Below are 26848 nucleotides of genomic sequence, written 5' to 3' on the forward strand. Positions count from 1 at the left end.
CCAGATGAGGAACTTTTTTCCCTTTCCTCTTACTAAAATATCAAATTTAATTGGAATGCACATCCCTAATGCAAGAAAATGCACATAAATGATTAGCACTAGTTATCAACTATATGCTATACATAAGAGAAACAGAGATTAGAAAAAAACTGGAGTATTCCTGAAATAAATACTATGTATTTCAATTATTTGATTTCAGTTTTTATTTTAGTTATGTTATTCTGGCTAGAGTATAGAGGAATATTGTAACCCCGTAAAATCTGACGCTTACCACATGCTAAGGCTCATCATTCAGCAACTCCATGAACTACAGCGCAAACTGGCTTCTTAAAATATGGGGTGAGTCAGCAGGCCCTGGCCATTTAAAGGGTTAACTTTGTGAACTCTAAATGACGTATATGTGGGCCCACACTTCGGATCTTCATGCTCATTCTACATAACTTGCATATTAGTTACTTAGAAGTTGCTGAGTGAACTGAATTACTTGCTTTGGTCTTAAAATTAATAATGAAACAATAAGCCTGCAGTTTAAAGTTTTCAGCCATTCACGGCTCAAGTTCATTAGGCACCCACAGTGCTCAGAATCAGTCCTGCATGAGCTGATTATGTCACATCAGTCATCCAATACCAGTTACCGGTACCGCCGATAGCTTCAATTGCACAATTAGCTTTGCTCTCTGCAGCCCAGCAATGGCTGTGAATAATAAGGAACGTAATGGCATAACAATAGTATTAGATCCGTACTGTTGGTCTCAGATCTATCAGCAGGAGCAGGAAAACAGCCACTGTGATATGACGATAAGGTGAAAATAAAAAAGCAGAGATTAATGATCTTTTTATTTTACTTGAGCATTTTATCAGAAGAGCACATTTTCATCTGCTTAATGAAATGATCAGCAGTCTTTTGCTGCATTTCCACAGGCGTGATCATTAACCACTCTGTGTTTTGTCTGTTAGCCGGTCAATGAGCGGTTTGAGGGAGCTGACAGCGTGTGGACAGTTAATGGGAAACAGTAACAATGCGGGCATTCCTGTGGTGGTGTATTGGTTTTCTACACTTTTCATATCCTCAGTAACACAGACTCTATCACTGAGAGCCACAGCCATTTCCTCAGCAAACTAATCCTCTATACAATGTTTAAACCCCCGATCAGGAATCACTCATACTGCTGCTGGTGATTCCTGACGTCTTTTCACCCTGCGACAACCTGGGGCTTTGGGACATGAACAGAATAAAGACCTCGTCGGCTATAAAATGCATGCACATTAGCACACGGAGTAAAACTTTAATTGGGCTTGAAACTCAGAATCTAGCCGAACCAGAACCTGAACCACAGCACCAAATTGTTAATCACAGCTCAGAAAACCGTTTCATGACAAAATCCCATTTTATTTGATCTCATTTCACATCTATTCTCATACACGCAGCCTCACAAAGCTTCATGCTAATAACATGAGTTATTACAAGCAAAAAAATGAGAAGAAAGAATGAAGTGCGTAGAAAATCTGAAGCAATGGTAAATGCATGCCAAACTCCATGTGAGAAGGACTATAAGAAACCGGAGGTGAAATCTGAGCACAACTTAAACCCAAATGCTATCTGAGAATTAATGCTCAAACGAGTGCTGTGCTGTACAGATGCAGAAATAAATTTAGATGCATAAATAAAGTTAATGAACCCAAGCTTCCTGGACAGTGCTAATCTACGCTAAAAGAATGTCTTACAAACCCAGGTTTTGATTGGGCTGAATTGTTCTGTTCTGCTTCTATCAATTTACATTAAAGGGAACCGTACGCAGTACTGTAAATGTCAGCCAGACAGAAACCAGAAGAAAATGCACTATTTATGTAGTTTTTGTTGGGGCTGTCTACTGATTCAAATAATTCACTCTGATTAATTAAGCCTGCATAACCAACATCCAGTGTGAGAAACAGCAGATCCCTCAACTCCTCCGCGGTCACTCTCACAGCACTATGTTACGTCTTGCTGATTTATCCATATGGTCTCCCTCCCTTCAATTAAACTGGCTGTTTTTGTCACTGTGCCTTTAAGACTGATATATGTAAATGATCTCTGTTCTGATTGGCTGCTTTGTATTGTGCCAGTCTAGACAGAAACAGTACTTAAAACCTCAGCATTACTGCTCTAGGCTAAACTGCTTTAGGCTGAATAGGTGGGTGTATATAAATGTGTTGGTTTTTGTGACATCATGAAAATAATGAAATCAAAATAGGCTGCTTCATTTTCAGTTTATTCCCTGTGTACTGACAATATGGACAGTGGAGTGAACAATGTGGCTGGAAACTTTACACACTTTGTAATTTGTTTAGATTTTATTTTTGAAAAATACTCCATGATACTGGCTGTTTAAAAGTAAAAAGATATAACAAGCAGCTGGGCTCCAGGCTCTATGGCTGGTTTAAAGGGACAAATTAATATGTTACCAGTGTTTAAAAATTAGTACCTTTTTTGTGCTAATGTTATTAACAACTCGTTTCATGGATTTTTGTACAGTCTTTTGAAAACATTCTGATGTGTCCAGTTAATATCATACAGCACTATTAAAACTGCTAAAAAACAAATAACAACACTGTTGTATAACATCAAAAAAGGTACTGGAACAGATCATAAATTGCCCAGCGCTAATCTGAATCCAAGCATATCTGACATGTCGCTGCCGTTGGAAGAAAACCTCATATCTCCATTTTTGTTTTGTTTTTCGTTTTTTATCTCAGTTTTTAAATGTTTTGACATGATTTGAAAATACCTGTTGCCCTAAGTGTGAATTTCATAGTGAATGGACCAAAAGAAAAAGCCCCAAAAAAAAAGAAAAAAAGGGAAAAAGTCTGGTTCCATTGACTTACATTAAAAATAAAGTAGGTTTTTTTCCTTTTTCTGTAAAGTTATCATTTTGGAGATTCAAGGTTTTCTTCCAACAACAGCAAATATTTCAAGCTGTAACGCAGGCTACGTTTGACGTCAGAGACGATCCACAGGCTGCTAAAGCACTGTTCTGGCAACTCCTGATTGGGTGTTTTAAGTTATTATCACCAAATGTAACACTTTCCAGCATACTTTCAAAGGTCGCTAAGAGACAACATCTGATGTCACCCTTCTTGCACACACAGAAGGTAATAAAGCTGGTCTGGATTGTATGGAGGATAAGAGGGCATTAGCCTTGCCTCTCTCTCCCCCTCTCTTTCTCTCTCTCTCTCGTTCTCAGTCCTCAACCTCACATAATCTACTGCTGGCCTGATCACACTAGCGCCTCCCGCAGCCCCGACACCCCCACACTGGCTGGCCCTCTTAGGGCCATCTCTTTGTGTTAGTGTTGCCATGGAGACCTCCTGAATGATGCAGAACGATTGGGATGTCGAGAGGTCTTTTTTTTTTTGAGACCAGGGCCGGCTGCACACCTATCTGAGCGGATGGCTTGGCACAGACAGACTGGACTGAAGGGGGGGGGGGGGGGGGGTAAAGGGGGATCTGATCGTTTTTGTTTTAAGGGTCCAGGAGGAGCATGTGTGTGTGTGCTTGTGTGTGTGTGCTTGTGTGTGTGTGTGTGTGTGTATGTATGCTGGTTGTTATAGCTTGGGTGATGTGTACAGCCACACATGATATTATCTCTACTCCACCACAAACATAAAAACCTACTCCAAGCCTACAGAGACATTCAGGTAACATATAACCACATAAAAAAAATCTCATAATAAACTCTGTGATGTGTTTGCCAAGGGTCATTTTCATTACAACAGAGCCTTTAGGTAAACAAGTTCTGGAGACAATTATAAGAAATACCTTGAAAATAAAAACCTAAAAATAACAATAAAAAGAAAAAAAAAAACACATCAAAGCACTGTACTAAGAATCTACATTTCAGAGGGATTGACACAGGCATGATTCTAATAGCAACCAAACTGCTTCAGCTTCCATGAACGTAAAAGAATGATTATTAACACGCCTTCCATCTCTTGATAAATGATTATGAAGATGCTCAGCCTTGCAGCTATGGAGGAAAAGAGAGGCTGAGGGAGAGAGTGAGAGAGAGAGAGAGAGAGAGAGAGAGAGAGAGAGAGATTTCGGAGACCAGAGCATATATTCATTTAGAATTTCATCAGCCCCACATGTCTTACACATTAATGAATCTAAAGTACTTAAGCAGGCAGCCCAGGGAGGCCGCCACTGATTTGCATAGGCAGCGCGAGGCAGGCTGAGATGGGAGGGTTGGCTAGTTAGGCTATTCTTCCAGCAGCAGCACCGCTCTGACAATTCAAGAGCACTGAATAGACCAGTGCACAGACCATGCAGGACCATTAGCATTTAAATTGTGTATAAATGTTCGCAAGCGGCTATCCCTATATAACTGGACGTCAAATGCACGGCTGATACCAAACACAGATATACAAGCTATGTATGATAGTCGCTAATCATTACCGACAGGTTTAATCTCAGGAACTGTTTGCGTTCTTTATTTAATCATTATTTACGTGAATAATTTAGCCCCATGCTAAATGTCATTCTAAAATGCAAAAGCACTTGAAAATGAGTTTGTAAGGCTGGATATGGCAAAAATATGACAACAAAATGCTACAAGGCACATAATATACAATATTTCCTTTTTGAGATTATAAACTCTTTATGAAGAAACTGTTAACTACTTATAAAGAAACAGGAAAAAAAAACAAATAATTGACTAGAATTAAGTAATTAAATAAGATAATGGGATGACAAACTGACATTCTATCAGCTGCTTGTTACTATGCAGATTATGCTGTTGCTTTTCTACAACACATGCATATCTAATATTTCCACATGTCCTCTGTACAGGATGGGTTCTTATCTTCACACAGAAGATCAACAGAACATGTAATATGACCGGGGTGTCTAAACTTTTGCATACAACTATATGTTGGGCTAACAATCTTTTGTTTTCCTACAGTTTGATTACAGACAAAAAGCCAGTACAATTATTTCTTTTCAGTATTTCATAATGTGCCGTACTCAATTCAGTTAAACAGCACAAACGATGCTCTCTTTGTAAACATGCACAATCCACGCTCAGAAAAACATACTGTGATATGATTTATCACAATAACCACAAACACCAACACATTGCCCAGCCCTAATACTGGTAGCATGGTTAAATTGCTCATTCATATAGTTTTGTAAATTTTATAATCAGTATTAATAAGTGAATCATCTATTTGAGCTCCATAGAGACTTTAAGTGATGTAAGTCTCCAGAGCCTTTAGTTCCCATAAAGCCACAAGCTCTTGTCGCATATTTCCATTAGATAAGTAAAGCAGCTGTGAGTATGATGAACCCCGAGCTTCTAAAACATATTCCAACAGAACACACAGGACCAGCTCAGCACAGATGGGAGGCTACGTGCATATCAGGCACGCTAATGTACATTACAGCTGCACTGAGGATGATCAAGAAATATGTAAAAATAAGACAAACAAAATGGCTGATAAACACTCTGACCGGAACCGTTAGCGTAATGACAGCGAGAAGTTCTCAGCCTCAACAAGTGCCATCTGTCTGCTGATAGACTTACCAAACAGAGGCTAATTAAAGAGAGTGCATGTACGCCTGTGTTTAAGTCCTTTCATTCCCTGTGTTACTCCGCTGTGGGCTTAATGAGGATAATGTTGTGTTGAGAGATATTTGGATGATGATACCACATGAGGACATGATATTCCTTGGTTACAGACAGTTCTCTGCTTGTGCGGTGGCTGCTGTGTTTTCTTATGTGGAACGACCACCTGAGCTGAACCGAGCGGTTCCAAGACGTCAGAGAAAGCTTTCAGCACTTTCAGTGCTGAGTGGACCTGTAATAAGACTAGTTCTTTCTCCTGCAGTATCATTAACAAGGTGTGGTATACTCAGATGGATATAAAACTCCACAGGTGCCTATATGCATACAAGAACGACCACTGCATATACAGCAGAGCTTTCAATTTGGCTGTATGTATTCAATCGTCTATGTCCTATTTCGCTGGTTACTTTGGTGACTATGTGACAATAAAGGCTTCATTCATACTCATACTCATACTCTTTTTTCTCTCATGATATGGCCATGAGATATAAATATATTCTCCGCATTTATAAAAGCATATAGTCAGAATACACTGTATTTTAGCCCAGGCTAACCCTCAAGACAGAAGAACAGACACTAATAGTGTCTACTCACACGCAATCTTTAAGGCTCACGTGTTCCTTTAAGTATATATCCTGATGAAAAGAGCTGAACTCTGTTTAATGAGGAGCACTTTTCCACTAAGCTCAGAGGGCCATAATGGGCCTGTCCAAAGATAAGAAACTGTTCCAGGCAAAGCCTCACTGCATGCATTTCAAATGCTAACCACCTTAATTATTAACAAGGATTCAATACATGGGTAATTATTTTTCCAAACAAATTGTGCCCTGGGCCCAAACTGCTGCAATTTGATACATGGTGATACATTTCTGCACCATAAAGCTTTTAATCATCTTAGATTATTTATTAACCTGAGTGAAATACGATTTGACAGCCATTCCTTTTCATAACAATAACAGCATCAAAATCTCACAAGTGATGAGCTGGTATCATAAATCTAGAGGGGCTAATGGAGAGCCGAAAATAAAATCTAGTTAGCTTCGGTCGCTGCAGCTAATCAAGAAATCAAGGCATACAATCTTGCCGCTGTCAACGTCAGTGGTCAACAGAATGTAAGGTTTACATGCAAGACAGCAAAGGACAGCTTTTGGATTAGCACTCTGAAGACCACTGAACCAGACAGTACAAACAGAGCAGCGCATATCGGAACAGAAGAGAGCGTCCCAGAGCAGAAAGAGCAGCGAGCTCAAAAGGGCCTCAGCTGGCACAACTAGCTGGGCCTGGCGTAAATTAGCCAAACTATTTACCCTTGCACACACATTAGCAAATTCTTCCAATTGAGAAAACAAATGCATCTGTTTCATTCGGTGGGGTTCATGGGAAACTGCACGGCTGCCTGAGAGCCAGACATTTGCCGTGACTGTGGTAGAGAGGAGAGGAGACGAGAGGGGGCCGTTGACTCGCTTGCATTGCCCTACTGCCCATAAACTGTGGCGGCAAGGAGTGACTTACAGCTTTAGAGAACAAGTTGCTAAAAACACTGAATATATGTGGATAAACTGAGGCATTTTGTATGCAGTCAAACATACTGATGCACAGTATAAGTGTGGCGCAGTGGGAAAACGTCTGTTGATCATCTGTATGGGTGCCAGCCCGAACCATTCAACTTGATGAGTGGCTGGATATTTATGTATAACGTGTATAAGAAGTAACATCTGGACTGGACATAATTTACCTAGTTGGAAGGTCCATGTTCCATGCTATATCCATCAAAAAGGCAACATACTGTCTTAAAAGAGAACATAATTTGCTTTAAAAGGAAAAACACTAGCATAAGGTCCACTTGAAGGGATCCCAGAGGGAAAGGCAACAACAACAGAAACCAGGCACAATCCTCTAATATAGTCCCAGATAATCAGCCCACACCAAACCATGTTTTCGGGCTCCATTCTCCCTCTTCCTGATCTCAGAGAGAGAAATTGTGTGATATCAATGCCTGGCAAAATGACTTTAAGCAATCAGCTGAGTGTTCATATGCTTGACTAACAGGAGTTAATTAGCTACTTGTCTCTTGCTCCATTGACGAAAGAGGTAGAAGTGGTGAAGCGAGTGGCCCACAGGCAAATTAGATGAGCGCCTGGTTATTACATTTCTGTCACTCATCTTCACAAAAGGTTGAAAGTGGCATGAAACTCATTCTTAAGAGAACCAGAGAGAAAACATCCTTTCATTCCCTTACCTTTCTGTCCACCCACAACACAGCCTCATAGTTCAACTATTCTAATTATTCTTACTTTCTAATGATTCTTTATATAAAAATTCAAAGGTTTCACAGAGAAATGCCAGCATCGACAAAACGAATAAATGTGGTAATATGTGATTTCAGAGAGCCAGAATTATTTATATGCACATGTGGCTGTAAGGCTTTGATTGTGGTAGCAGAGAAACTAACCTCTGCTAAAACCAGTTTATGTAAGCTGTCTGTAGGGTCCATAGGTCATGATTCCTTACAGGTAAACAGCACCTGTGCTTGCTAGAGGCAGACCCTCATTCTCAGATTCAGATTTGGCTCCGAGTAACAGGATCCCACCGCTTGCTCACAGTGGAATAAAAAGACGCCTTATGCACGCTTGAGGGAACAGTAACTAGTGGCAACCTCATTCATTAGAGTGCTCTTTAATGCCTGCCACGGAGCCACAGTAAATGTCCTGGAACGGCAGTTCATTTATAAACACGAGATAGGCAGGTTCTGACTGCGCACACTGGGATGCATTGTTATGGGAAGAAAAGGATCATGTTCTCTGTGAAATTCTAAATCTAGACAGATACATAAAATGGGGCTTGTTTCGGTTACGTGTGCTGCTGTTTGGCATTCGTGGTGCACCATCAACCGTCAACATTCATAGATCCTAATCTAGAAGCCAGGGACATCACGGCATTGAAGAGCTATGGAAGAAAAGTCTTCTGGGTATGAAATCTGCCCATTAATGGACAAAGCACATTGTGTGGTCTTCTCCTAAAGACATCCCCAGGGCCTGACCAGTAGTCTTCTGCACTTTGGCTTTGGCTAGGAACTATTTAAAGTGACTTTGCACTTTGGCTAGGAATCCTTTTAAGACATATCACACAAGTGGAGAACCAACAAGGACAAAAATAGGCAAGGGGAAGAGAGGAAAGCTAGATGATCCTCATAGCATCCACATGCAATTAAAGAACCAGCACTGCTTTTTCCAGTGATGGAGTTTTGATTGATGGGAGGCAATAAATAGATTTCTGGGTAAGAACCTTCAGGTGACTAGTTAAAGTCATTAACGCTTGGGTATTCAAGAAAAAAGCAAGGACATGCAGGCAGCAGATGCATCTCTGGGCTACGGCAAAATTCAGGGCATGCTTTCTCCCCTTCAAGCCTTCCTATATTAAGGTTCTGACATCTGGAGAGTATTGACTGACACACCAAGCGGCCATGCTGTCTCTTCCTCTGTGACCTCTGGCTGCCATGACTCACACTGCTGAACCAAGCGGGGTCCTCCATGTGTGCAGCAGTGCTGCGAAATGACGACACGAAGGGAGAGGGAGAGCAGACAGTGAGATAGAGAAAGAAAAGACAGTGAAAGTGCAGACACGTCAGCGTTTACATCTGCTTCCCTCGTTCCAACCACAGCCATGTAAATGTAATGCTCCAACACGCATAGCTGACAGTGGCAATCTCACATAAACCCCAAACTTCAATCAGAGCATTCCACACACAAAACAAGCAACTCCAGCTTTTTTCCTTACAGATAAATGGGGCAAAGAATTTCAACTGGGACAGAACAATAATCCTCTTTATCTGGTCCTGAGTAAAGCAGCCAGCTTTACCTGTTACATCATTAGCTAGTGTGCATCACTGGGAGGGTAGAGCAAGTTTAGCTGATGTAACCTGAAAAAAAACACAGCATTAGGAAGAGGCAGGACTTAGCCAACTCAAAGACCTCAAGCCAAAGGAATGGTCCTGAGCAAATATATTTCTAAGGCACAGTGCTGGCAAGGCAAGATCGAGAAAAGCACTGGGAAAAGGGGAAGAGAGCCTTTTTTCCAGATCAGGCTAAGCAAGGCTGAATTTAAATCAAAGTGGAACAGTAAAAAGTGCTGTTTGCTTTAACAACATGCCGTTTAAATACCTAACCTAAGGCATATGAAATTTTGTGGTGCATGCGTGTGTCTAACCACCCCAAGATTCCCACATCGAGCCAACATACCACCACCATGCAAATGTTTACCCTGATTAGCATTGCTTAGTTTACTTGCGTCAATATGCCCTGGTGCAAAATCTATATTTGAAACGTAGCTACACCCTGGTAATGTGAGCTCTTAAATCCAATACAGTACAAACGCTCATGTTCAATAGATCAAATTCCATCACGACAGACAGGCTGAGCACTCTCAGCAAGCAGAGCCCGTAAAGATATGAAGATCAACTGATTGAGTCTGAGCTGCCAGTGCCAACAGTCATTTGCGGAAAGCTTTCACAGCAAGCGGGGAGGACTGACACCAGAAGCAAGAGTGAGCTGCTGAGGCTTTGGAAATTTCCAACTGAGAATTTCTCTGCCTTCCACAATCACTTTTGCAGTTGATAGAGCTGACAGGAAGCGCCGTTTAGAAACCGAAGATAGACGGAGTAGGCTGAGAGGGGCTCTGGTTAAAAATATGCAAAGAGGGAACATTGGTGCATCCTGTCCTGTCGAAGACCATTGGTAATTGTCCCATGGATTTAAAAGCACAGCCAAAATAAATAACTTGAGGGGAACCGAACGAGGGAAGCATGAGCAAGCATGCCTTTCTGTAAGAGCTCTCTGAAAAAACCATCACCCCTGAACAGTGACGTTTGCTCTCCGGAATGCATGAATGAATTGCAAAAAGCCTTAGTTCTCAATTTTCTCTTATTGTTTAATGAAACAGGCGCTTTTTTCTTTTCTGTTTGCCAATTAAGTGACTTCTGCAGCAGCTTTACAGAATTACCAGACTGAGACAGGCTGAAAGAAAAGGAAGCAAATGCCGGTTTCCTCTCCAGAGAGGTTTTACTTCTTTCTCTCTTGTGGTCTCTTTCTGTGGCAAAACCAGCAGGGAGACTTGCTGCCTATCGGTACTCAAATCTGATCTAAGACAGGAAAACAGTCATGTATTCTCAACAGTAGCAGCAATTTATCGCAATATTCACAGCACATTCTCCCAGAGAGCCAGGCTCTTTCCCTCACCCACCTGGAGCACTCTCAATGGAAGAGACAGGACAGAAAGAGAGAGAGAGAGAGCAAGAAAGAGAAAGAGAGAGAAAGAGAGAGAGAGAGGGAGAAGCCCTTTCAGCAGAATAAAACCTCTATTAAACAGACAGTGGGTGCCAAGAACAGTGTGATCCTTCCTAAGGAGGTGAAAGCTGTGGGAGGCCTCTGCAGGTGGGTCACTGCTTGTTCGGAAAAGCAGTGTTTGAGTGTGAGCATGCTTAGGTATATGTGGGACAGAGCAGAGGTAAAAATGAGGTGAAAGCCCATGGAACTGTGGGCTGAGGGTTAACATGGGGTAAGGTCTAATTGAGGTCAGATCTCATCTGCCTCTCAGAGGTGAGCCTAGATGTAGGGTGGAAATACTGGCAGACCACATGAAATTACGCAACAGCAAGATAATATAATTGCTTTACAGAAGATTCAAGGCTTCTTTGAAATACAAACATAATAATACTAGTGATGGACACAGATCTGATAGCCAGTGTCAGTAGAATCTCAGCTGATCTCAGCAGAAAATGCTAAGGAAAAAACAAATCTGATCCAACAAATCTAGCCTGAAATATCACAGAAGAATATCACATATTGTAAAGCAAAGCATAACACATGATTACAACAGTAGCTGTGCATAGCCTATTGGTAACATAAGAACCAGTAGCTAGCTATTCTGCAAAGTACATATATTATTTGAGCAGTTTGAGCATGGTACTTTGCCTTCTTAATGAAAATACTCCAACTGATATGCATCTCAGCTAAGCGCTACCTTCTCAAAAGAATCCTACCTCTGTCAAGCGAAAGACAAACTCTGCCAAAACTTCTCCAAAGAAACTTACAGACCTATTGGCCTAAGAAATGGTGGATGGTTATGAATGGTTATTTTATTCCTGATAAAACTTTGTGGAAGGCCACCCTCACAGCTCGCTGCCAAAGGCAGAACTATGCTGGCTCCAATGTAAACTTTGTCTGTTTTACTGGTTTTGCTGAATTCATAATATGAAGTCTAATGATCAAAAATATTACAGAAAAAAATGTAAGATCAGTTAATAAATTACGTTTTCTTAACTTAGCTACAGATAGTTACAGTTAGCTTGATCAATCAGTCTCATATTTATGACTGAAAAAGTTAATATTATTGCACTCATAGGAATGCCATTGTATGTTCTGCCTCATTCAAATTGGCTGAAAGACTTTCTGCCATTGCTCTGATAACCTCCAGTGTTAGCTTCAGCATCACGTTGCTGTCGGAACAAAACCTCGTATCTCCATTTTTGTCATTTTTTAAGTATTTGACATCATTTGAAAATGTCTGTTGTCCTTTATATTTTGTGTAAATTTCATGATGAATGGATAAAAAGAAACAGCCCAAAACTACTTGGAAAAAAAGTCTGGTTCCTTTGACTTACATTAAAAGTAAAGTAGGTTTGTTCCTTCTCCTGTAATGTTACCATTTTGGAGATATAAGGTTTTGTTCCGACAGCAGCGATTAGCTCATCTCAAAGGCTATTATCCTCCTTATTAAAACCTGCTGTTTTGATGCTGGTTTGATTCACATAAACATGGTTTCCAGAACCTTTGTGTGTGTGTGTGTGAATAGGCCTACATTGACATTCTGTCAGTTCATCTTATACACCTTGTAAAGCCAGTTTGTTTTTAATTCCTTTTTTTTCGTGTGTATTTCTCTCTGTTCTTCCGTCTTTCTTTTGTGCGACTGAACTTTTAGGACTGTTAGTGCAAGCGTTACGGACAAAGTGGTAATGTGGCATTTCTGCAAAATATAGATGGCACAAAATCCAGCGTTGAGCTCCTCTTTATTTATCGCTCTCTCACATACACAGAGGGCTGGTAAGTGGTAACTAGTAAAACTCTGCTCAGTGTCAGCTGTTTTTCGCCTCTTCACTCCTGCCAAGAGGAAATTAGGGGGATCATCCTCTCTGTGCACTCCCACACAGGACAAGACACATGGCTCCTGGTAATTACACTTCACAGCCCACTCTTTGCACATAGCTGACCTTGCTCACCCACCACTCACTAAAATGCCTGCAAGCTTGCCCAATATTACGATACATAGTGCAGTCTGTAAGTAATTGGACACTGTTTTTTTCTAATTGTGCTCTGTACACTAGCACATAGGACTTCCATCGAAGCTATAATTCAGATTTAATTGAGCTTTTATATGTGCATGTATATCAGGTGAAGTAGGAGTCATAGCCACAGTGACTTTCCTTTTTAAAGCATACATTGTAATTGGAGAGTGAGGTGATCTTCTGATTTTATCATAGATACCATCCATACTAGAGGTGTACAAAGACATCAGAATCAGTGTCAGCGAATAATTGCTTTTAAATATGGTCAGCATCACATGGAAATTTAGATGTGATTAAGATTACAAACTGATACTTGATGTGTTTATTGTCCTCTGGAAGAGCAGAATGTTTAGGTGATGCTGAGACAGTGAGTCATAATATCTACAAGTTATTAAATGTAGTACATTTGTAACACTACAGAAATATGTTTCTTTGTAATGTTGATTTAGGTGGTTTTGATCTCCATTATACATTTTATGAATGTTTATGTATCAGAATTGGCATCAGCATATTTGTACATGAAAAATGTTGGATATCAGCTTCTCTGAATATAAATTACTGTACTTTTTTGTAGATTTGGTAGTCTTTTTATACTTAGGGCCCAGCGCGTATGCTTTTCTTGCATTGTAATTTTTCCCCTGAAGGCCACATATATTCGAACGGTCTTACGAATCAAAAAAAGAGATTAAACAGGCTGATGCGTGTCACTGAGCTCCGATCTGATTGACTGCCCTGTATTGGGCCTCATTATAAAAGCAGTCAAAACTAAAATGCTCCTTCTAACTTCAGTGTGAACGGGCAGGGCTAAACAACTGTTTGCCGAATAGGCAGACAGATGTAAATGGGCTGTTTTTGAAGTTTAGTTTTCATATATGCACTCTGTGAAATGGAACTTTGTACTGCTTAAATACTGTATCAAAATCGTATTTAAAATAAGCAAAATGAGTGATAAATTTGCTTTAATTGTGGCACTACTAGAGTTTTTCTGTCTGTATCAACTTCCCAAGCCTCAAAAAATAAAATATTGTAATATATATTGTCCATTGTGAAAATGTCTACATGTAAAGTGATACTACATTTTTGCCAAAACGCCTATCAGACAATTGGCTACTCAGGTGATTCTTGTCCTGCTGTTTGTTATTGTTGCATCATGAACAGCAGAGCTAACAAAAGAAAAAATGATATAAAGTGGATGTTATTCCACTTTATATCACCCAGTAATAGGCATATAGATTTCAAAGTAGGTTAGCTTTCAAAGCTAAAGTGCTGGAATGCCAAGTCAAAATAACAATTACTTTCAAACTGTACTTACTGTATCACTACAGCTGAAGAAGCAGCACTGCACTTGAATAAAGTGAGAGAGGTAACAGCCTAATATTTGCCACTTCTACAACTATTTTATTTTGAGAGTACAAAGAGAATATTATGCTTGACAATAAACATGTCTGTGCAGATCCTTGTAAAAGATCTCAACTAGCAGCAATCAAAGCCATTTGCAATGACCTAGTGCTTGAAACTTGTTATTCTAAGTGGTGGTTTGTAATGTCAAATATTTGTGCAGGCTTGAAGTGATTACATCAGCATAGCTAGAAAGTGCAAAGGAAATCACAACAGGCTTGAAAGTTGCAAAGTTTCCACATTTTCCACTCACTTTCCACTCACTTCAGCGCACATTCCCAAACAAGACATTTGCCATGTTGAGATTATGACCTCATTAACGTTAATTGGTAACAACGACCTTGGCATCCTCAAAGTAGCATCCCAGAAAACAAGATGCACATCTGGCAGTAGTCAGGCTGACCCCTTTAGAGGACTTTTGTGTGGTCATGTACCATGCACGCTCTACGATGTAGGGTCACTTAGACTCCAACAAAGCGAGCTTCTGTCTTAACAGTTCCTGAGTCCAGTTGAATTCCTGCACTTTCTCAGCAAAACCCAAACACGGCTGTAGCAAAATGAAAGAGTTCAAAAAGCAAGAGGGGGCAAAAAAGTGAAGCTTTCAAGTGAGTCATCTGTTTCTAATGTTGGTGCTCTGGTGTGGATTACAGGCGAGTATTACTGGAGAACTCGGACTGACCCTGCATCTGCATCCCCAGGGAAAAGGTTCACAGTGACGCAGGGGTAGGGTGAAGGGACGGGGGGTCGGGGTGGGGGTGAAGGGACAGGGGGGATTTGGGGCGCCTAATTGCAACAGGCCCAGCATTTAAAGCCACTCTTCGATGCTGGCTTTCTCTAGGCTCTTTTTCTGAAACAAAGAAATCCATTCTGCCCTTAAACTCACAGAGTGTCAAAAGCTGAAAGCAAGAAAACAAGACAAGAAATGTATCTGCAGCAAATATCTCCCAGGTGCTATCACTGTGAAGCTGTACTGTGTTGTAAAGCGCACTAAAAAGATCATCTTCAGTCTTCAAAGCAGCAAACAACACTGCTTGTTATATCACATTAAATACGATCAGCAGCTGGATTCTCAGGATGCCTGCGAGTTTTGCAGTTCTCTTTCACAGCCTATACTAAGGAAGTTCATTCAGGGAACTTAAAGGAAAGCATCCAAATCAACTTCAATGAACCATCTACAAAACAAATGATTACTCATTCCCTATGGCTAAACCAGTGCCTTACAGGAAATCAACTGTGAGGAAACAAATCGCATCTACAAATAGCTGGTAGCTGCTTGACCCATAAGCTGCTGTTTGATGAGTCTGCCTTACCTGTAGTATCTGGACTGCAGGTAAGTGGAGCACACAGCTTTGGACACATGGCTGGCAGAGCCAAAGTCAATGACTTTGACCCTGTAGGGCTGGCGGGCGGGGTCTACGAGCATGATGTTCTCAGGCTTCAGGTCGGCATGGATCAGACCCAGGCTCTTCAGCTTCATCAGGGCTGTGGCCACCTGCTGCAGGACTGGCCGGATGTACTTGAGTGGCAGCGGGCTGAACTTGTTCTGCTTGAGGAAGTCGTATAGATTCTGCTCGAGCATCTCGAAGACCAGGCACGTGTGGTTCTTGTGCTGGAAGCACTCGTAGGCCCGGACAAAGTTGTAGTCATCTGCACTCTCCGTGCTGAGGCGTGCCAGGATGCTGACCTCGATCTGACCCTGTGGGTGGGTGTGTCCGATATGAACTCAAATTAGTATAATCCTATAATCCTAGTATAATCCATATCCTTATGCAGACATTAAGAGTATGATAGTGTAAAATATAAACAGCAATTTGCAACTGAAAAGCATTCTTTTTGTTACAGCACAAATGTTAAACAGTAAATATGCATCTTCATATTCTTGCATATGAACAGTTTTTAGGTGACTAACCTGCTTCCAGCTGTAGCCACCTTTAGCTAACAAGGTGACACTGTAATTTGCAATGTATTGTTTATTTTTTAAGCTTGTAAACTATGGAGGCAAGCCAATTTCAAATAATCCGAAACCAGTTCTGTGTAAACCTCAGTCCTGTTTGTTTTGAGCTCTTTGCTCATTATCAGTTCTAGCTTCCACTGTCAGTTGGTCTGTAAAGTAACCTTTAACAGTTTGCTGGATCTAACAAAGACTCGCTATACCATATTTGATACATTTGAAACTAAAAGAGTGAAAAGGAAGTAAATCCTTCACTGCAAAGTAATAATACTTGTTTTTGTGATAAATATATTTAAATGTATTGAAAACAATACATTTACCTATATTTACGTATTTAGCCTTAGCAGTTTAGTGCCGAAGCATTTCAGCATGAACTGCTTTTTAAATGAGGCACAATAGAGAAAGACCAATCAGAACACATCACATTAACATACATCAGTTTTAAAGACACAGTAACAAAAACAGCCTAATTAATTCTGAGATTCTTAGAGAAAACGGTCCTGTGTACATAAAAACAGCCCACAGAAACATAAGAAAGAAAGAAATTAAGAAAAATGTAAAATTCACATAATGACACAGTGTCATTCCTTGTAATGGCATACCGTCCATGCTTACCTGCCGGGCATACGATGGGTGGTTCTTCAGAATCTTGATCGCCACAATCTCGCTGGTTCCACGTTTCCAGCACTTCACCACCTGGCCAAAAGTGCCCCGGCCCAAGAACTCCAGCACTTCATACGTGTTGGTCATGGAGCACAGCACCTCGTGCTGCAGGAGCTGGTAGTCGCCCTCGCTGTTTGCACCGCTGGTCTTGGACGTGGCAGTAGTGGAGGCAGTGGCCACAGTAGCCGCTGCGACCCCCGCTCCGCTCTGCCCGTTGTTCTGGATCATGGGTGCTGGCCCTTGCTGCTGCTGCTGCTGCTGCTGCTCCTCCACCACGTGCACGCTGCCCCCACTGCCGTTGTTGCTGTTGTCCAGCTCCTCGCTCTTGCGCTTAAGCCCACATCGCTGGTATGTATCCAGCAAGCTGACTGTGCTGCGGCGCGTTAGGTTGTGGCCTCCGCTGCCGCTTCCACTGCTACTGCCCGTGCTGCCCAGAAGCTGGCCAGCTGCACCAGACGTGCTGCTGCTAGCCGAGGCCACCACTATGTGGGCCGGGCCGGCTGGGAAGAGGAGGGCCTGCTCGTAGGGTAGCGAGGAGCTGGACACCTGGAGGGAGGCGGCGTTGATGCCCACTGGAGCCACGGACACACTCTGCTTGCCGTTCTGACCGTAGACCTTGCCGTGCGTGCCGTACCCTGTCATGTCCCAGTTGCAGCTCTGCTCCACCTTCAGCTTCTTCACGCTAAAGAAGGCACTTGACTGGAGAGCGTGGGGGGAAAATACTTGCACTTGCGAGGCCATACCTGAAGAAGAACAGGGGGGGCGGCACAGGGAAGAAAGTAAGAAGAGTGAATGTGAGCTCGGTCTGAAACCTGAGCGCAAGCTTTAAATAAAAACTTCACAAGCCAAGGCAAGCCTGTCTGATACATATTATATAGATGCCCTACACATTTCTACTCAGCTATTGAGGCTGGATGCTTATCTAAAAGGTATGTGCTCCAGGGCAGTGTGTGGTCAAGAATACGTCAAGATTAACTTCAAATCATTAAACACAGTCACACAAAGAACAATAAATGAAATGCATATTTGCTTTCTACATCACTTAGAGACGGCCGCAATTCCAGGCCGGTACTAATACTGATCTAATATTTTGCCTTATTTTGTACTAACATATGTTACATTTAATTACAACATTTAGATCTAAATTAAATCTAGAGATTATCTAAATAAAAATGTATATACAGGACGATACATATACTGATAAATACATTATACATTAATATACAAGCTAATTTGCAAATATATGCCATGCAACAATCAGGTTTCAATCTGACTAGCCAGAGATTCGATTGACAAGTAGAAATGCATGTGGTTAAAATCTTATCAGGTTACAATTCAGATAAAGTCATATGAAATGACCAGGTGTAAACTAGAAACAAGTACTGGTGTACCTGGTTAACTGCTCAAGGTGTCAGTGCTTCTAATACTGAAATCACTATTTGGGTTTTTATTACATTTCACCACAAGAAAACTAGAGAAAATACATTACATTGCCAAAAGTATTCACTCATCTGCCTTCACACGTACACAATCCTGAGTAACATCCCATTTTTAATCCATGGGGTTTAATATGATGTTGGCCCACCCTTTACAGCTATAACTGCTTTAACTCTTCTGGGAAGGCTTTCCACAAGGTTTAGGAGTGTGTTCATGGGAATTTTTGTCCAATCTTCCAGAAGCGAATTTGTGAGGTCAGACACTGATGTTGGACGTGAAAGCCTGGCTTGCAGTCTCCGCTCTCATTCATCCCAAAAGGTGTTCTATCGGGTTGAGGTCAGGACACTATGCAGGCCAGCCAAGTTCTTGCTTTGTGCACAGGTGTGCAGTCATGTTAGAACAGGAAGGGGCCGTCCCCAAACTGTTCCAACAAAGTTGAGAGCATGAACTTGTTCAAAATCTCTTGGTCTGCTGAAGCAGTAAGAGTTCCTTTCACTGGAACAAAGGGGTCGAGCCCAACTCCTGAAAAACAAATCCACACCATGATTCCCCCTCCACCAAACTTTATACTATGCACAGTGCAGTCAGACAAGTACCGTTCTCCTGGCAACCGCTAAAACCAGACTCATCCATCAGATTGCCAGACAGAGAAGTGTGACTCATTACTTCAGTCTCCACTGCTCTAGTGTCCAGTGGTGGCACTTTAAACCACTGCACTCAACGCATTGCATTGCACTTGGTGATGTAAGGCTTGGATGCAGCTGCTTGGCCATGGAAACCCATTCCATGAAGATCTCTATGCATTGTTCTTGAGCTAATCTGAAGGTCACATGAACTTTGGAGGTCTGTAGCAATTGACTCTGCAGAAAGTTGGCGCCCTCTGTGCACTATGTTATACTTTGTTTTAATACCTCTGACAGTTGACTGTGGAATATTTAGTAGTGAGGAAATTTCACGACTGAACTTGTTACATAGGTGGCATCCTATCACGATACCTGGAATTCACTAAGCTCTTGAGAGCAAACTATTCTATCACAAATATTTGTAGAAGCAGTTTGCAGGCCTAGGTGCTTGGTTTTATACACCTGTGGCCATGGAAGTAACTGGAACACCCAAATTCACCCACTGAGAAGAAATGACGTCATGTAAAAGACGATGAGTGTTCATCGGCATCCAACGTTGTACTGCTTGGCTCTTTTAACTCATTAGCTAATTAGCTGTTCTGAGTTAGCCTCCTTTACACATCTGACACAAAAACCTACAAATTTTCCTCCGCATCTAAAATTTTAGCCTCCAGTAATGTCAGCGAAAAGACAAGCTTACAGCCTTAACAGTAATTGTGACCAGCGTCTGTTTTAATCTTTCCTTTTATTTTATTTTATTAATTTTTTTGTATCTTTGATTTTTTCTTCGGTGGGGTTAACCATTCATTAACTCCTACTCTTATCCTTCTGGGTTGTGGGGTCTTAACAGATACGTGAATATCAGAATTAGTCAGAATGCACATCCCTAGCGTACACAGTCTGAAAGTAAGCTATGATGCTCAAACTGGTCAAAAACTGTACAACCCCACAGGAAGAAATTCAGTTAAAAACATCACATCACACAGTGTAAGTCTGCTCTGTTTCAGGCTAGATTTACAGGATTGGATCATTCTTTTTTCCTTATGATATCTGATCCAGCATTTTCTGCAGCATATCAGCCCAATATAGATACTGTAGTTTGGGGCAAAATGATTCAATTAAATTTATGAAAGATCCACTTTCCTATAGCTTTGGAGAATCTCTGTGTATTGTCTGTGTGTGTGTGTGTGTGTGTGTATGCCTGTAGGACAGAGGAAAAGAAATGGATGGACAGTGTCCTGTTAAAACATTCACATGTTCTGCAAAATGTTTGTTTATACAGGATCTCTGGAGTTAATGATTTAAAAGTGGCCTATTGATATATGCAAAGGAAATACCATCTATCTATGCTGTTCCCATAGGGAGTTCTGTAAACACACTGATGCTCCGTCATGTCAGGGTCTAAGGAGCCACGCGTCAAAACCAAGGCCTTAAAAAGTTGCATGAGTCTCAAAGAATGACAGCAATTTCCTTTGCAAGGAAGACCACTCACGCAGCGCATGCATCACACCGCAGCTGCCGTTTACTACAGGGGCAAGTATGCTGCATTTCCACAGATATCAAAAAACAACTGAGGAGCATTTGAACTGCATCTCAACCCCGGATCCCGAAAACAAGACAACAAAAGCAGAACTGAGAGCAGTGGAGCTCCTGGGAACTCTGCGTTTCAGAATAAGCTGCGCTTCTCCAAGCAAACAACAGGCCAAAAATAGCCTTTCTCAAACTGCGCTGTTTGTAGCACTAAAATAATGATTACAGCATAAGCACAATTACACAAAGAGGATGCAGTAATGCTCTGTTTACAGAGCCTCCAATATGGACCACATTAGCAGTCTAACAAACAAAAGGTTCCTTCTGCAGACAAATCTCATGCACAGAGAATATATACACCAGAGTGCAACCTTCAGGGTCTCATGGGACCTTCAGAGAAGGCTTAATGATTTCTGTGCAATGTAAAATACATGTCTGGAATTTTTAATTACTTTTAATTTAATATACTAAGCATGGATGTTGTATTTACACTGCAAGTCCTGTAGTAAGATTCTTATTTTATTGTTAAGTTTTAACGGGAAACAAAACGCTCTATGGTAAATTACTTTCTCCTTGATTTCCAGGTAAATACAGCCAAGCAAGCTTATTGGTTAGGCCTTCAGAAGCCGAACTTAGGAACTTAGGAAGTGACACCAATTACGTCTTGATTTCGAATAGATAGGACCAAATTTGTGCAAAAAACATGACTCTAAGCTTTCGGAAAGTCTTAGATACATCACGGACAGAGAACGTGAACTGTACTCTAACGGTCCACTGTAAGAGCAGGAAAACACTTTAAAATCACTATAAAGCTGCTACATACAAGATAAAATCTATGCTAACATGCTTGAAATAAAACATGGAATGTCTTTTACAGTCTTCATATATCCATGTCTAATTTAGAACAGCCAAAAAATGTTCATGTGAATTACAGTTGCTAACATACTGCTAGACTCCCACAGTGGCTCAGCAGCATTTAATTTAGTGTATACGTTTTTTCCCCCTTGTTTTTGTTGAGGTTGGACATTTATGGCCTGAACTGAAGACTTAACACAAATAGTGACCGTTTGCCACTGATACACATACTGTAGTAACTGCTGCCGCAGCAACATGCACACACATAAACACACCTTTTACAGAAAAGTGAGCCGTTCACCTAAAAGGGGTGAGCAGGTTTCAAGCAGGATGAATTCATACTGTATGAGGCAGCCTTTTTTTCCCCTTGCTCTGTTTTCTTGTGCCAGCAAAGCTCAATTATGCTAATCTATTACCTTCACGAATTGAATTAATTCACATGATCTCTGTGAGATGAATATACAAGTGATGCTGTAAAGCCTGTTCACTCTTCTCCTTACAATAAACGGTTCTGCTTTGGACCACGCAGACGATTTAAATGGAGGGCTGAACGGCAGCTTGCATGTCTTGATTTTAATATGAGAATGCATTACGTTTATGAAAAAAAGTTTTGACATATTAAAATTACTGAATGCAATCCAACAACTGTGGTACAACCACAATGGCAAAGCCTCTGATCATAATGCATGAACACATGAAGCTCATTTAAAAGCAGTTTGGTGTGGAACAGACTCATACAACTGCTGAAACTAGCCCAGCACAACTGGTTCTGGTTAACATCTGGTGTGACTAATTCATAACTTTTGACAATAAAACTAGGGCCTGCGTATTACATTTCTGTGTTTGTTATCATAGTGAACGGAAAAAAATACACAGGATATCTTCCATAAACACCATAAACACCGTGTTGCCCACATGTCAGCCGGCCATGGGAATTATTCCTTCTCCTTTGTGGCCTTGTCTTGCGAGAACATAATGAATCTCATTTGGTTTGAGGAATTCCTTGATGCAAGTGCATTCCCAGGGCAGGGAACAGAGGGAGGATGCTTAGCATGGCTGCTTTGTCATTATTATGCATTTCTGAATTGTGCTGATAGCTACACTTTCAAAACCCGACTCCTCTTCCTACTCCCCCACCTCCCTTTGCTTTAGGTGCACGTCTCTTCTCCTCTACTTAAATGCATATAAGGAGCGTCAGTTCTGACAGCACTTATCGATCCTGCAGTCCTCTGGTCTTATCCCAAATGCTGGAGGATATTTCTGTTGGTTTTAGTGCTGCTCCTCGACTCGGCTCTGGCCCACTATACGGGTTCTTTCTGGGTCATCATTCCCCTCCAGTCACAGTGCTCCTCACTAGGGCCCTGCCGATTTATATCGTTTGGCCGAAAAAAGCAACCTAGATGAAGGGTCCCTGAGTTGATCAAGATTAAGACTGGAAATCTTGAAATAAAGTCCATAAAACAATATTGCCTGTACTAAATACAGGGAATGTACTTTTCTAAATTTCTCATTTGTAAGGATTTGAATGGGATCCAGGCACCAATGTTGTTCTTTATTATAGCAATAAGGGCTGAATTGTTCAACTTAAGAAAAACACAATCATGGTTAAGTAACAAAACCATGCACAATGCACAAGTTCACCAAAACCTTTACAAGCTTTAATATGAGTTATAACACACAAGAGGAAAGCTTTTTATGAAGAATATAAAGAGAGCAGATAAAATAAAAAAAATAATAAAAAAGAGCTAATTAAAAGAAACCATGAAAACCTCTAAGAAAGCCAAGTTAAGAAATCTGCTATTCATGACAATTCCCAGTTGACAATTAACAATCATACAAGTCCAACACTATTTAATTAACACATTCCCGTTATGTTTCTGGTTCTCTGACGTTTTAGCTCCCTAGATTGTTGTCACTATTGGTAACAAACTTCATATCTGTAGGAACCTAGTCCTCACACTGATACCCTATGAACACCCTGCAGGTCTCCAATTCATCAGGTATATGCAGTCCTGCCAGCATGTTGATGGAGCAAGTAAGGAAGAACATCCGCTAGAGCTATTAGGAGCACAGCCCTATGCTAATCCCATAAGCCACTGGGCCAGATGTCACTCCTTGGATTACGTTTTCTTTTGCCAGGTCTTTACACTAAAAATAATTTGGATGTGATCAGTAGCTGAAGATGGCTGTGTGTGAATCTGTGCACATGTATATGTGGGAAAGCAAAATTGGGGGGCTCATAGCAGTCTGGCAATCTGGTCCTCAAGGCTTGTGACGCAGCGTTAGTTTTCAATAATCCACTGTGCCAATTCCACTGTATTTCATCCACTGGATTTTCTAACTGTTTTTCTGGGCTTAAGACACTTTGCCAAATAGATCAGTCTACTGAAGTTGCGCCATGCCCTCAATGCCTAAGAACAGCATCAGACAGGAGTTCACGTCATCTCTCGACTTTGGGAGTACACGTCTAAGCCTGGCGGTTGCTCAAATACACCCTTTGAAAAATGCAGATAAGTCATTTCAAGCACAAAGTGAGAGGTCAAATGGCAAGAATGTTATCTTTTGAAAACATGCATTTGCAACAATGTGTTCGGTCCCGTTTGACTTCAGTCTCTCAACGGACAGGCATTCATGAGTGTTTATAGCTTGGACTATGACCACCCTCCCTCTGTTGTTGTTGGGTTCATTTTCACGGCCTACATCTTATGAAAAGTTCAAATCACAGCCCATAAAATGTACTGCAATTTTTTTTACTCTTTGACACGTTTAAATCTGTTATGGTCCATTGTTTAACAATGAGACGGCTGAAATGCAAGAATTTATCATACTCTACAAAAAACATACTGTTTTAAAGGCACTGCCTCAGAGCAAACCAAAGGGCTACTTTCCTGCGCTCCACAGGAAGAATGCAATGCAATGGTAATGGTCAGTGTTTTTGAGCTGGGCTATTTTTCTGTCAGGTATTAGATAATCAGGTTTTTTGGTGGGCAGGGGATCAACAATGCTACGTTTGACAGGAGGACACGGAAAGCGAAGAGGGGAGAGGGAGGGCTTTATACGTGCCTGGACTTTATGAGGCCTTAGTATTAGGTATTGTCTCCAGTAAAAGCCCAGAAGATAACACCTCATAAAAGTGCAATGGCAACCTACCTGTCATTTAAATCATTCAGGGCTTGGTCGTCCAAAAACACAATGAACTTCGCTATTTTTAGAGAAAGTGTCACTCCGAACCCCTTCTACCAAATAATAATAATAATAATAATAAATTACATTTATATATGGCCTTTCACAAACCCAAGGTCGCTTGACATGGCATGGGCAGGAAACAAAAAAACAAAAAAACAAAAAATAATGATAATGGTTATACTTCACTGGTTCTTGAGCAATTTTTTCTCATATTATATAATTAGAGGCACTACCAAATCCCATATATAACCCATTCACTTGCAGAACATGCAAAAACAGCACTAGGTTACAAATACATTATCTATGAAAAACATTAGTCTGAAGACATGAGACAGAAAACCATGGACAGAGAGTGAAGTCATGCGTTCGGTTCGTCTCCTATGGTTGATCCAGGAAAGGTGCATTTAGGAAAATTGGCCATGGAAGAAACCACTGGTTAATGAATTGACCTCTGCTTGTCTAGACAAAGCATTATCCCCTGTGGCTCAGAGGAATGGCCGCTGTAGAGTGCCATCCAGAAGGAAGACACTCCAGAAGGGGGCTGTTATTCTCTGCCCACATCTATTCTTTTCAGAATGCCCTTCGGATCTCTCCTTTGGGTTAAACTCATCTGTTTAACCTCAATAATCATGAATTTAAAGTTACTGATATTAGACCCACACAAAAAGGAGAACCCCTGGCTTAACCCCTGGCTTGCGCTTTACAGAACCTCTATGAAAGTTAATTTACCTCACACCAAGAAGCAATATCACAAAAGATCAACACCCTAAAAGCTAAGAGGCAACTCAGGAACATCGCATGCAACTCACTGTATCGTTTACTATAATGTTGACCACAAAGGGGTTAACTAAACATTTTTCCTGCACCCCCACCACTATTCTCTCTTAGACTCTCCCTCATAATGTGTCTCTTGGCTTTGCCTGTGTGGTTTCATTAAGTGTTGATGCTGAGGCAGAAAGTGTCATCATAACCATGCTGTAGGATGTCCCTGTATGGAAAAAATACCATATCATGATACATATCACAATTTTATCACACAGAAATAATGCACTAATAGTAAAAACTAAGAGTACAATGACTTTTGTTCAACATTTTACATACTGTGCTGCACTAAATCCAATGGTCATTGTTTGTGTTTTAATTAAACATGTAGTTGTCAGTAATCTTTAAGTACTTACGTTATCCATTTATTTACATTTATATACATTTTGATCATTTTACACATGTAAGCGAGGGTAGTGTTAGGACTCTTGCCCAAGGACTCCTAGTGGTATATATATATATATATATATATATATATATATATATATATATATATATATATATATATATATATATACCATTTATATAATAGGTTACTACTGGGTCGGATTGCTTTCTGGATTGTTGGTGATCAGCAAAAAATGTGTAGGATGTGCTGGATGAGCTCACTTATTTCCAAACTTCCACTTAAAATTCCTGGAAAGAAATGTGGAAAAAAATGGAAATAATCACAAAACCAAGCATGCCAGTACTTCAATAATTGTGTTTCTCAAAAACTTCTAATGCGCTAGCTGGCAAATTTTATTCTGTTAAACGTGTACAAAAGCATGATATAAACCATATACAGTCTAGACGGTAGAATTTGTTCTCCAATTTCAATGTTGATTGAAATTCTACAAACATTAATATGCTCTAATTTCTGCAGTTCTTGTGTAGATAAGCCAAAGTTAAGGCTAATATGAAACAGTGGCACTTCACATCTAACACACTGTGTGACCTTGTTCTTCCAAGTCTACGCCCCTGAATTTACTTTATGAATTATGTTTTAGCACTCCCTGTTCCCGTAATGGTCCTCTGGTCCGGACTCACCAAACTTAGCTTTATTTACTATCCTATGCACTGCGTTCTCTCCCACCGTTCTCTTTAGATCCAATGATCTCTCCTCAACCTTCTACTCCCCAAACCATCTTTTTCATGCTTTCTTGCACATTCATCGCCAAGCTGCCCTCCTCACCCTTTTGTTCTTTTCCCTGCACTCAACTCCTCCTCTCCTCTCTTCTGTATCACAGACCCCTCTCACCTCTACCACGCACCCCTCCCCTCCTCTACCCCCTCTTCCTCTCCCCTCCCCTTCCCTTTTTCATCAAATGTAACACTATAATTCCTGAGAGAGCGGAGGCAGGGAAGGTCTGGCTATTGTCTTTGTTCATGACTGTGTGTATCTCTCACTCACAGAGCTTACATGCAGGCCTCAGCATTTAGGAGAGCTTGGTGGGGTACG

General features: G+C 41.0%; 1 protein-coding gene across 3 annotated transcripts in view; it reads right to left on the reverse strand.

Moving 5' to 3' along the window:
* hipk2 (homeodomain interacting protein kinase 2) overlaps positions 1–26848 on the reverse strand; it is a 122725-nt gene that overhangs the window by 70618 nt on the left and 25259 nt on the right. For all 3 annotated transcript variants that reach the window (XM_017684584.2, XM_017684500.2, XM_017684424.2), the window contains exons 2-3: positions 16907–17697; positions 15651–16036 (exon numbers count right to left, since the gene is read on the reverse strand). In XM_017684584.2, the coding sequence (XP_017540073.1) occupies positions 15651–16036; positions 16907–17697 (1177 nt within the window). The remainder of the gene's footprint in view (positions 1–15650; positions 16037–16906; positions 17698–26848) is intronic.

This window comes from Pygocentrus nattereri, chromosome 7 (assembly GCF_015220715.1).
Source record: "Pygocentrus nattereri isolate fPygNat1 chromosome 7, fPygNat1.pri, whole genome shotgun sequence".
Lineage (NCBI taxonomy): Eukaryota > Metazoa > Chordata > Actinopteri > Characiformes > Serrasalmidae > Pygocentrus > Pygocentrus nattereri.